A 13,051-nucleotide genomic window follows, 5' to 3' on the forward strand; every position below is an offset into this window, starting at 1 on the left:
CCATTTATGAAATCAAAAGATGGTTTCCCTTATGGGAGTGTGGTGAAGCTTTTGATCATGCTGAAGAGCAGCTTTCAGATGTTAAGGACTATAAGCACTAGTTTTTCTGTAGTGGTCAAAGCAGAGAATAAGATGTGAAAGTAATTGTGGAGTAAAAACTCTACTTCTGTAATAATACAGTATTTGTGAATCAAAGGCATATTCTCCCTTGACATGGGGTGAGGGTTTCCACATAAAGGGGATATTAAAAACTGTCTACTTCAGAAATCAGTAGGAAAGAGAAGATAGAACAGAAACATGCAGAGGTTAGCTGAATTTCCTATTTATCTTCTCTTATCATGCTGGAATAACAGAGCAGTCAAAGGAATTGAAAGGCAAGAAGTTAAAAACTGATAAAAGGTAATGTTAGTTCAGATAGTACGTTACTGATCTGTAGTGCTTGCAGCCAGAGAGATCACTGAGGAGAATGTCTTTGTACTCCTTACTACAGGGCTGGACATCGATGTAGATGAAAATGTCTGTCTCTGACTTACCTAGGAAGAAGTGATAGGGATCCTCAGATTATTTATTTATTTATTTATTTATTTATTTATTTATTTGCCCCAAGGCATAAACAGAATATGAATTGGTATTGTGAACAGGACATGGTTTTCTTTGCCATTAAAGCCAGCTGAAAGGTCCATTCAACCAAGATGAATTTGTTCTGAATTTGGTCAGTCTCTTTTGGTCAGAGGAGTGTTGACCAGTATTCAAAAATTTGGAATATTTTGATGTATATATATATATTTTTAAGCTCTTGCTCTACAATCATATAATTCACTTTGAAATGAAATGTTGAGTTGGGAATGCTTGAATTCTTTTCGTCTTTTCAATTTGAATTAACTTTTTTGTCTCAGGTACTGAATTACAAAATGAATTATTGTTGATCACTACTTTTGATTTACTGTTCACCTAGATGAACAGTCTAGGTGAATCGTCTGTTGGAGCTAGTACTAGTTACTAGCAAATATAATATTTTATAAAATAGCCTGCTACGGCTTTTTTGGGTAGCCATTACTTTTGAAATACAGATTCTTGAGCTCTTTGTTTGAAAAACAAAACAAAACAAAAACTTAGAATATTTTGTGTGCTGGTATGAGGCCAGTATTTTCCAATGCTTGATATAATTGAAAATATTGCACAGAGATGTGATTACCTTTAAAAGAAATTTGGTTTATTGTGATTGTGTGCTGAACAGTATTTTGACTTTGTTTTAGTTCTCGATATTTTCATTGGAAGCTGAATCTCTGTGTCATTTTGCTCATCCTGGTCTTCATGGTACCTTTCTACATTGGATACTTTGTTGTGAGCAATATCAGATTATGTGAGTACCTCTTTATTAAAGGGGGCTGCTAACTTAAAGTATTTTTCACTTTTATGTATAGTCTTAAGAGCCGTTTTTCACCATCCCCTTATCTACGTCCTGTCTCTGGCTTTGTTTGTTTTTGGAACTAAATGCTTTAACTGTTTATTGAGCAATTAGGAGATACTCTGCCTGATGCCAACATCTATCACTTTTCTGGGTTTTGACAAATATGAGTGCTTTTGAGTAATGTTACTGGAATTCAGTCTTTGCATTCCTAAGCTTATAGCCAAACCTTGGAACCCTTAATGGCAAGACTGTGTTGTTCTGCTAGCAGGCAGAAGAAATGAGGCAAAGAGGCTTAATAAACTACACATGCTCTTGCCAACTACTGTCTGGATGAGGCCTCTTGTATGTGATAATGCCTGCTTACCTTTGATATTCATCTCTCCTTTATATTAAGCTTAGGTGTTGAGATTGGGCCTATTAAATGTTTAGTTTTGACAAGAAGATGAAATTTCCAGTGTCATGTTTGGTGTCACGCAAGAAAGATGCAGCTAAGCAGCTTCCTCTTCACAGTGCCATTCTCCTCATACTGTCTTGGGGAAAAGCCCTTTTGTTTATCAAGGTCATGTAGCACTGCATTATTTCTTTAAAAAGGTGATGTCTATCAAATAGCAAGTTTCATAAGAGGTGAGTAGCTCTGTCAGCTGACACCTGTTTTGAACACTTGTACTCCCAGCAGCTTTGGGACCAATGTAGTGATTTTGTACCCTTGAAGAAAACTCTGAAGGAAGAGCTTCTTTAAAATACTTCTTTTCTCTCCTTTAGTGCACAGACAGAAACTGCTTTTTGCTTGTGTTTTGTGGCTGACATTCATGTATTTCTTCTGGAAGTTGGGGGATCCGTTTCCTATACTCAGCCCAAAACATGGTGAGTTTCATTCTCTCCTGAAAGTTGACTTTGTTGTCTTGCTGTTATCTTGGAGTGTTATTGTTTCAGCTGGGATTGTGGAAAGTAGTTATTTACTTGCAACTGAGATTCTGCTCTGAAATCTGGAAACTGAAGGTTGTCGGGCAGACTGAAAATGGCTGAATATACCCAAATTATTTTTTTAGCTCTCTTCCCATACCAAGGAAAACTTTAAGAAGTCATTAAGTCTTAACTGAATCTGGGGTATATAGGAGTATATAACATACTTCTTGTGGAAGTGAAAGGAAGTCATCAAAATGTGTGATGTTTTGTGATTAAAAGTTGTTCACAATTTTTAGTCACTAAGCATTGTTTTTGTTCTTGTGAAGGCTAAAGCAAGCTTACATTCTTTCGTGACCGAAATCTTATTGATTAACCATAGATTGGTTAACTGTAGATTGTTGTCCAGTTGACAAAACATGCCAAGGGGCCAAACACCTGAGCTATTTAGCCTGCGGCCAGCAGCATGCCTGGCAGTGCGTTATTAGTTTCAGACACTTCCAGAGTCCAGAGGCAATACAATTGCATGGCACTAGAATGTGGTTGATAAGTATTGTTGGACCCAAGCCATTTATAAGCAGAATTAGGGTGGGTATCTGCATTGCACTCTTGAACCCAAGACTATTTATAATGTAAAGATACTTGTGTGGCCCTTAATTAGTTTGAATACAACTGAGATTGGTAGCATGTGCCTAACTTACTGAGTCCTTTGGGACTTAAGTCTGTCTTATAAGACTTAAGCATGTCTTATAGCACTGTAGAATTGAACTATGTGTCATCTGCATTTCCTATGTAAGTTATGCTGCCATTATCTCCTGCACTGGAGAAATGTTTGTGTATTGTTCTCAGCTGGGAAATTCACTTTTCCAATTCGTTTCTTACTTAAATTGGTGAAAACGTCTGTCTGTGTTGGTGACTGACTGAAGCTTTCTGGGAGGCTACTTTGTTTTGTACTGATCTATAAAAGAAAAATTAACTGCTGAAGGATCTGCTCACCCTCTCATCTGTGATCCTGAAACTTTTCTGAGGGGCCAGAGTATGCGTATATTTTGTGTCACTTGCCAATGAAATACAGTAGCTAGTATTGCCAAGAAGCTGGAGAAGGTGAGTTGGCAGAATATAATACCCCAGCTGGAACTTTGCTATGGAGCTTAGGTAATCCTCTTCAGATCTCTGAAAAAGCACTGTAGAAACTGAGTAATGACTGCAAATTTCTAGGACTTCTGGCAGTGATCTATTGTATTTTTGGGGGGTTTAGCTTCTGCTTTGCAAGATGGTTTGTCATACAGTGCCTTATCATACCAGGTTTAGATGTTAGAGCAAAATACTCTAAACTTTTTTTCCCCTGGTGTATTGGGTTACTGCTGTCCTGCACGTACTGACAAGGCTAGTGCAGGGCTTTGCCATACAGTGGTGGCCCGATTCAGTAGTGTAGGATCCTGTTGTGGAGGGAGATGCCGCATGAAGTCGTGCTTAACAGGCCCCTCATATTGCAGTATGTAACCTGTGGTGTCTCTTCCAGTGTGCTCCATCCTACCTGGATGTACAGTGCTGTGCTGCAGCTGGGGCGTGTGCTGACTAGTTGGACTACTTTAAGTATGTACCCTGGGTGTCTGTCACCCTGAGTCAGGAGAGTGCTTTGCTTGGGGATGGTGATAGCACTGTGCTGCAGTTGGGGAATGCATCTTCTGCCAAGGCTCCAAGTCTGGAGCCCTAGGTGACCTGCAGTCTGGTTAGCTTGACTTTGTAGACCTGAATTGGGGAGCCTTTGTTAGGGAGAAGGGAATCCTTTACTGAATACTTACTAGTTTTCTAGTAAAGCTCAATCCCTTCATAAGAGTTTATAAAACACTCATTTCATGTGTCTGATTAGAAAAGTAGGGATACTGTAAGTGTTACGGGGGGAGCATTGCTTTAAACAGTGGAATGGCATGTCATTTTGAAGGCACCTCTGTTTTAACTGCTGCTATCTGACAGTGTGTGGGGCAAAAGGCCAGTATTTTGTAGCACATTCTGTAGCTGATGTAAATCTCTATGCAACTGCACATGACTGGGTGTCTCAGTCTCCCTTTGTGAAGTCCTTTTGCCTTGTTTCCATCATTTATTCCCCTCCTCTGAAGCATGAAATGTGGCTTGGCACTTGGCCATCTCAACTTTGCAGTCATTTAAGCTACAAATATGCTGCGTGTGGCAGCTGCTCTGTAACTAGCTCCCTAAAAAGAATGATGTTTAATAGCACGTGGCTCTGTATCCTGAGAAGATAGGATTAAATGATTGGGAAGGATAAATGCGACTTCAGTCCTTGGAACTGGTTACAGCACAGGCTTGGTGTTTGTGCTCTGTTACGTGAATATATGTTTTTAGAGTTCACTTGATGCTCATATGCAGTGCCTGATTGCTAGGCACTCCGAAAGCCTATGTTTATCTACAAGATGATTTGAACATCTGGGAGTAGCATAAACTTCCCATGCTGTTGTAACACTGTTGTCCTGTTAGCACTGGCTGAATCTGGTCTGCAGAGGTCACTCCTAATTGTTGATTGGATAGGGCTTCCTCTCTATGGTCCAGACAACTTTGGGCCAGTTTGCCAAGAGTAACTTATTTGGTAGCTCTGACTATTGCAGAAATGACTTTATGAAAGATAACCTGATTTATAGTAGCTAGGAGATGATCTCTGTTCCTTCCTTGGCAAAGTCCAATCACTAATCTTAGAATGAGAAGGCAAGTATTAGCCCCCTCCAAATCTCTCTTGGCCTTCTTCTTAGCTTGAGTTTCCTATCCCTATTTTTAAGCATGATAAGATGTTTTCTATGAGAGGCATTCCACCTCTTTCTTTTCATAGTCTTTGCCAATACTTACTTATCGCCTGTAGTCATTGAAGTGTGAAGGCAGTCAGTTTCATTAGGCAGCTGTGTGAGTATGTTGCTTTGTGAAGGCACCAAGTGTGGAGCAGAACAAAGAGAGCAACTGGTTACTGATACTGTGTTTTTTCCTCTCTCAGGAATCCTGTCTATAGAACAGCTCATCAGCCGTGTGGGTGTGATTGGGGTGACACTTATGGCTTTGCTGTCAGGATTTGGGGCTGTCAACTGTCCATATACTTATATGTCCTACTTTCTCAGGTAATTGCAGCCTTGTGAAATGTTTCTGATATCTATTAATCTGCTTTTTCAGTTGCCATTTTTTTTTTCATAAGTATTTTTCATAAAAGTCATTTTCCCATCTGTAACGGTTTGGTGGTGACTTTTACTCCCGTACTTCCAATGTACAGAGCCTTGCTATTGGTCTGTCTACATGCTAGGACTGTTTTCATTGCAGAAGCATATTCTCCTCATATAGGCTCCTCTCTTCCTCTTTGTTCAATGGGCATTTGCAGGTTTCTTTTGAAATTGGATAGGAGCCTAACGGAGTGTCTTCACTTTGCAGAAATGTGACAGATGCAGATATTCTGGCTTTGGAGCGCCGCCTTCTTCAAACTATGGACATGATTGTTAGCAAGAAAAAAAGGTGAGAAGGCAGTAGTAGCATGAAATGATTTATTGTGAGGTTTGCAGTCAGTAGAGTTTAAAGTGGTCTGGGAATTACCAAGATTTTTAACTGTCAGGCCTAATACTCCATTGAAACAGGTGGCTGAATTGGATTAGAGCTGTGGTGTTTTATTCTGGCAATTGCTCATGGTCTGGTATACAACTTTGGTTTCTTTCCAGACTTGTGGTCTAAGTAGCACACTTTCTTACTGCGGTGGCACTGGTTAGACCTCCAAGACAGACTGTAACTCTCTGATGGCAGCTTGACTGACTAGTCAGTAGAATGAGTCCCGTTCTCTCCAGATGAGTAAATGTTCCTTACTTAAACCACCACAGTTTGCTCTCTTACTAGCAGTTTCAGTACAGCACCTGGTTCACAGATACTGAACTCTCTTGTGCTCTGTGGATCTTTTGTATCCTAGCTTCAAAACTGAAGCAGGCCAGTGAGCTGACATGGAAACACTTACATCCTTGCTAATGGAAAGTTTTACATTAGTTAAGTTTTGCAAGATTTGCAAAGCATTCCTAGTGTGAATGTAGTGCAGTGCTCATCCATGCCATAAAAGCTTTTCATTTGTTGGTTTACCTTATTCCACGTACCCTAAGCAAAAAAGCTGCTCTCAGAAAAAATGTAATTGCATTTACACTGAAAGGATCTTTGTGTTCTGTTACAAATTAAAAACTTCATGGCTTACCAGTACAGAGTAAGTGTAATTACCATAGTCTCTTCAAAGGTTTGTTTGTCTGACTCTGAATTCTCACAGCAACCCGCAAAACTTTATTTTTGTCACACTAATGTTTTAATAGGAGCTTTTAAATATTACAAGAGAGCTTTTAGGTAGTCTGAACTTGCTGAATAAACCACCAACATGTATATCTGCTAATCAGTGGTAGCAGATGAACGTGTCATTAAAGCATATCTTCTTTCTTCCACTTTGAAATGTGAATGTGTTAAGTAGCGAACAAATGTTAATTCAATATTTATGGTGAGGTATGGGATGGTAAGTAATGAGAGAAAATTTATTTAAGCAGAGAGATTTAATATAGTATGATCAGCAGCATACAAAAATATTGGCTCTGGAGTTGTTATTGTACAATGTTGCTTCTGTTTCTGTGTGCTCTTATGTTTTGTACAGCATTTTTTGACACCTTGTCTCTGGGAGGGTCATATTAGGATAGAAGTAAGGGTGTTCGGGGCTTGCATCTGACTAGCACTTGCCTGCCTTCCCATAGCCAAGAACCTTCTGAACGTAACCACTCTATAACCATTAGGAGGAGCCATCCAAAGAGTGTTAATGGCCTGGGAATTTTCCTGAAGTTCATGTATTTGTATTATGGAAAAAAAAGAAAAAATAAAACCCGAACTAAAAACTTGTGTAGTGTCAGAAATGTGCAAGAAATAGTAGAAGCTCAAGTCCTGTAGATTTTGTTCTCTTTTTGCTCTGATAAGGAGCAATGGCTTTATAATTGGACTATTTGCTGGTATAGAGCGAAGCTTAAGAAGTTGTATTTGTATCAGTCCAGATGCAATCCAGATTATTTGACAGGACAAGTGGGAACAGCAGTATTTTATTGCATGGACTAAACACTAAGGTTCTATGTATTGTCAGCTACTAGTTGGCCACCTTTTCAGTACTGCTGATAACTCAGCTTTTTCAATACACATGAGGATTAACAGGTAATAGAGTGTAAACCTTTTTGTTTCCTTTGCTCATCTTGACATTTTTCTCATACAAACCTTTGTTCATACTGTGTTTCTTGTGAGTAGCAGAGAACAGTTGAAAATTGTTTTCCCTGATACTTTTGCACATGAATTATGTGTAATATATGTTCTCTTTCCTGAGTGTACTCACATAAGGCCATATGAAAACTCACTTTTGAAGTTGATAGGTTCTTTATACTCACCTTTGCAGACATTAGACAACTAAGCTTCAGGTTTGAAAGCCTTAGATTCTGTGACTCCATCGGTTTATTTTGTTTTGTATTTAAAAAGGGTCAACTCAACACATCTGAAGGAAATATACCTACACAGGCAAAGTATGTAGTTTTGCTTTTGGATCCTTTCTGTGAGGTCTTCAGAGCTCCTAACTATATGTGAGTGTAGCTATCCCTGTCACTTCTCGAAAGAAAAGATTTGCCTTGATATTCTAGACTACATATAACTGTGCACTTCACCTTGACATGGCTGCATTTTACTGCAATGCCGTGTGGATCGTTTGGGATTGAGTGTGTAAATCAGATAGTGTGAAGAAAGCAAGGGTAAAAATGCAGTTTTTGCTTTTATTTGACAGCTATCAGGAAGAATTAAATAATTTTAAGAACTCTGCTATTTCTAATCTGTGGGCGTATGTGCTCTTCTGCATGCTACGTGGGGTGCCTCAAGGGTGCTTCTCTTGCTAGGTGCAAAGGAGGGTCATGGAATCATAGAATGGTAAGGTTGGAAGGGACCTCTGGAGATCATCTAGTCCAACCCTCAGCATAGCCCATACAGGGATTGAAACCGCGACCTTAGCGTTAGCAGCACCATGCTCTAGCCAACTGAGCTAAACCTGTCCACATGACTGACTTATTTTTATTTCACTGCTTATCAGCAACCTTGAAGGGAGTGGAGTGCCAAGTGTAGCAATACTGGCTGCAGCTACGAAAAAAGATTATAAATGCAGGCGAATTGTGGATTGCATTGACAATCCTATGATTAGTTTTCAGATTAGGAGAGGATAATTGGTTCACAGATTTCAATGGGGAGAAATGTGAGGTAATGAGACCAGATGCCAGCACTGCTCATAGGGATTATGCTGCAGCACATGGGAGTGTGAGGGACAATATGCAGCTGCTGCTCTTGTACTAGAACAAGTGTTAGGAGTCATGTTCAGATTGCCTGAAGCATCCAGTGGTTCAGTCCAATAACAGATTTACGTGTTTCTGCCTTATGAGAGCTTGTCGCATGGCCCAGTAATGAGTGACAGACAGCATATCAGAGAGTGCTGCTGCATACCACCCAGTGCTCACAGCTCTGCGTAGGAGGTGGATGTGCGGTGATAAAGAGGTGTTCAAGGCGAGGGAGAGGCCTGAAGAGTTTTCTGATTCCTGAATTTGAGATAGCAAAGTCATATGTTTGAGGAAAGAAAAGTGACTAACGATATGCTGGAGGAAGCCATTTGAATATATATTTTTAATTGGATTTAACTCTCTTTAAAGGATACTGGATAGAACTTTTAGGAAGTATCTCATTGAAGCTTCTAATAGCTTGCTTGTTTAGATCTAGGCTGTGCTCCAGAGCTAGTCAGGACAAGGTCATGAAGCAAGATTTGTGTTTGGAGAGAGAGAAAAAAAAAAAAGTTATGTATGTGTATAATGTATTTAGTTTAACAGTATCTTTCAAGGAAGTAGGTTTTTTGTTTGTTAGTAAAAATATTTGATTCTTAAAGACTTATGTTTTTTGTTCTTTCAGGATAGCAGTGGCTCACAGGACAATGTTCCAAAGAGGAGAAGTGCACAACAAAACCACTGGCTTCTGGGGAATGATAAAAAGTGTTACAACATCCGTTGCAGGCAGTGAAAGTATCCTTCATCTGCATGTTTGCACCTGCCTTGGGAGGTGGCCTCAGCTTTCTTCTGTGTTGAAAGGAAAAGCATTAGGGAGGTCAGTTATGAAGCGTTTGTGTTTTAACATATTTCAGAAGTCTGAGCAAAAGGTTTTAATGTTTCCCAAGAAGTTAGCACTCGGCACTGTATTATCTGAGCTTTTGTCTGGGACTTGGATACAGATTTTTTGAGGCATTCAAAAGTCATGTGCCACTGCCCTTCCCTATAAATGTGCTTTTGTGTGACCATAATTGATGTGTACAGCAGGTTGAAGGACAGACTTTCACACTTGCTGTGTTCTAATGCAAAAGACAATTCTATCACGTGCTTGGAGTGGGAGACAGCTTTCTATTCTGATGTATCCTCTGGTTATATGACTGACCTACATGCATGTTTTGGTGCTAACTTGAAATACACGGTTCTAGGAGGAAGAGGTTGTGGGATACTTAAGCAAGACAGCAGCACTGACTGAGTTGCTGGAACAGTTTACCTAAGGTATAGCTTGCTTTTTGCCCATTTTGGAAAGACATGAGAAAAAGAAGGCAAGCTAACTTGTAGACCAACTAAATTATTCTCATGTTGTAGCTTGAGCACTTGTACTTGAGCGGCTGTAGTACGAAAAGGTACATACTAATAGTGAACAGACCTTGTTCTGCCCATGCAAATGGGATAGAAGGAATCTGTGGGATATTAAGAAAGTCTGTATTTCTCTATCTTACAGTTCCCTATCGACAATTGTTGCCAGACCACCTAAAGTGTGCAGTTTGCATATTTAACACTGAGGACTATTCTTCCACTCCTTCCTTCTTACTAGCTGTTAAATCCCAAATTTGGTCATTTGACTGGGTTCTTCATAATAATCAGTAATCTCTAAGAGTAGTTACCCAGCAGTTTGTTATGAAGATGGTGTGAGAGTGACACATGATGCATACCAGTCACAAGGGACACTGATAAAAGCAGAACAGTTATTCTTTGAGAGCTCTGGTTCCGTTCTGCAATATGTTCCTCAGGCAGATGAATAAAGAGGTGGTTGGTGACACTGTGTAAAGACTCTGTTGTCTGCATTCTTAAAATGGAGTACTATGAAATATGCATATCTTCAGGACTTCTTCAGTATAAACAAAGAGCGGTAAGACTGGATCAAAAAACTGATCTGGATCAAAAAAGTGGTCAAACCACTAAATGTGGCCCTTGGGGGGCAGACAGGAGATGATTTTTTTATAATTAAAAACTTTTGACGTATTGTAGCTTTGACTATGCTGGTTTGCCAGATCTGTCCCTTATTCAGCAAGAAGTGGATGCCTTAGAAGAGCTGAGTCGGCAGCTTTTTCTGGAAACCGCTGACCTGCATGCAACAAAGGTACAAAGCAAAGTAACTGCCCAGATGGGTTTTAGAGGTCAGTTAGTTTGGAAGAGGATGTATGTAACAGGACGTTGACAAGATGCTCCTCAGACAAATACAGAAATGTTATGATGCAGTAGAGTGAGAATTTGTTTTTTAAATTTGGGATCTAGATGGCAGTTTCCTTCCAGTTCAGATGTATGCTGGGGCAAGCCCCATGTCCCTAAGGCTATTCAGAAACCTTTGAATTCAAAGAATTGCAGAAGGATAAAGTTGTGTTTACTACTACTGATGTTCCTTTAAAATGTATGATTTTTGTTTTGGGTGAACCTGCAAATAATATATTCTTTTCGTGTGTGTGTGTTCTGTCCCCCCCCCCCCCCATGTATTCTTCTCCAGGAGAGAATTGAGTACTCCAAAACTTTCCAGGGAAAATACTTTAACTTTTTGGGTTATTTTTTCTCCATCTATTGTGTCTGGAAAATCTTCATGGTATGTAAATGTCTGTTTTTGCTGCATGTGAACATATGTAGCTGTTACGTCTTGCTTAGTTTGGGCTGCAAGTGCAGTGCATCAAGTAATATTTTAGTTTTCTTAAAATTCTGCTTCTGGAAACTCTGAATAAAACACATTTGTGTAGACTAAATCTCTGCCTCTGTCTTTCTGTATAGAGCACTAGACAAGCAGTTTTTATTTTTATGCATTTTGCAACCTCTTAGATTATCCAAAACCCCTTTTCCATATTGAAACAGAGCAAAAGTTATGCATGTGTCTCATTTGTAGCAAGGATATATACTTTCTGGGTTTTGTTTGTTTTGTTTGAAGGTAAATCTTTTTTTCAGGCAACTATCAATATTGTATTCGACCGTGTTGGGAAGACTGATCCAGTCACGAGAGGGATTGAAATCACTGTGAATTACCTGGGAATCCAGTTTGATGTGAGAATTTATTATTTCCTGTACTCCTTGCAGTAATTTCTGTTTTATCTAAATAAACACATATCCCAGATTAGGAGGGAATGGTAGAGCTGTGAGAATCTTTGCCTTCCAACTGATTGAGGAGGAAGAGAAAATGCATCGTGAACTTCGCTTTAACACTGCTCGTATGCTGAGAGGGTAGTATGATCTGGCCAAAGAGGCAATGATTTGTTTGATGCTTTGAGCAGATGGAAACATGTTAGTGAACTTGCTTAGATTAGTACATTTATCTACAGAATAATTAAATTTGCATGTAACTGCAGATGTTCTGTTATTTACTCTCTTTTTACTATATCTCTATGAATACAGGGGTTTTTGTGATGTTTATAAGTTTTTTCAATTTTTTTCTTGTGTGTTTAAAGTAGTTACTAATGTAATTGTTTTAAAAAAAAAAGGACCAACAAACCTGTCATGTAAACCTCCCTACGATAGATATCTATACAGTAATAAATACAAAGACCCTGAAGAACTGTCAGCTAAACAATGTGGAGTAAATGAGGCTAGCCTTAGAGATTTAACTGTATTCTTCTTGTTGATACAGGTCAAATTCTGGTCTCAGCACATTTCCTTTATCCTTGTTGGAATAATCATTGTTACCTCTATCAGAGGCTTGTTAATCACACTTACAAAGGTATGTTTAGCCAGGACTTTTGTGTGGTTGTGGGCTGGGAGAGCTGTTAGTGAATTTTAACTTTAAACAAGGCAAAGACTGTATAAGCTTTCAGTATACACTTATGTTTTTAAGGTCCTAATACAAATTCTTATAGAGGGAGGAAAGGAGGAAAATATCTTCTGCACTGTATTTTCCCACTTAGTCTCTATTGTCAATACTCTTGGAAAGAGTAGTAGATGTTAGGTGGGATATTAAATGTAAGCAAAGGTGCAAAATGATGCTGTTTCCAGGATGTTTTTGTAAGGCTGATGAGATGATGATTAGAAGAATTTAGATCGCCTCACTTCAACTATTGTTTTTTTCTGTAGAACTGGAAGGGCATTAACTCTCAACAGATATGTGACTCATTGTGTTGGCCTATCTTTTGGTACCTTAGCTTAAACATTTTTACATATCTATGTATAAATATGTACATAGATATAGATATATATGTTTATTTTTAATCAAAAAGTATTGATAGACATGTTCCTTTCATGCTCTCGTAGGGCACATTGGAGTTCTCTGACTACTTATTTTTAGTACATTTTTTTTTCTCTTTCTAGTTCTTCTATGCCATTTCCAGCAGCAAGTCCTCCAATGTTATTGTTCTGCTCTTAGCACAGATAATGGTGAGTACCCAAGACCATGGTCATG

General features: G+C 39.0%; 1 protein-coding gene across 1 annotated transcript in view; it reads left to right on the plus strand.

The window, feature by feature from the left end:
- The window catches only part of GPR89B (G protein-coupled receptor 89B), a 31,389-nt gene that overhangs the window by 3,577 nt on the left and 14,761 nt on the right, over positions 1-13,051 (plus strand). Inside the window, exons 4-13 of the mRNA XM_062597592.1 lie at positions 1,257-1,363; positions 2,174-2,275; positions 5,316-5,436; positions 5,741-5,821; positions 9,293-9,402; positions 10,698-10,786; positions 11,168-11,260; positions 11,611-11,706; positions 12,287-12,376; positions 12,961-13,026. Of these exons, the coding sequence (XP_062453576.1) occupies positions 1,257-1,363; positions 2,174-2,275; positions 5,316-5,436; positions 5,741-5,821; positions 9,293-9,402; positions 10,698-10,786; positions 11,168-11,260; positions 11,611-11,706; positions 12,287-12,376; positions 12,961-13,026 (955 nt within the window). The remainder of the gene's footprint in view (positions 1-1,256; positions 1,364-2,173; positions 2,276-5,315; positions 5,437-5,740; positions 5,822-9,292; positions 9,403-10,697; positions 10,787-11,167; positions 11,261-11,610; positions 11,707-12,286; positions 12,377-12,960; positions 13,027-13,051) is intronic.

The sequence above is a fragment of the Rhea pennata genome, chromosome 1 (genome assembly GCF_028389875.1).
Source record: "Rhea pennata isolate bPtePen1 chromosome 1, bPtePen1.pri, whole genome shotgun sequence".
Classification (NCBI taxonomy): Eukaryota; Metazoa; Chordata; class Aves; order Rheiformes; family Rheidae; genus Rhea; species Rhea pennata.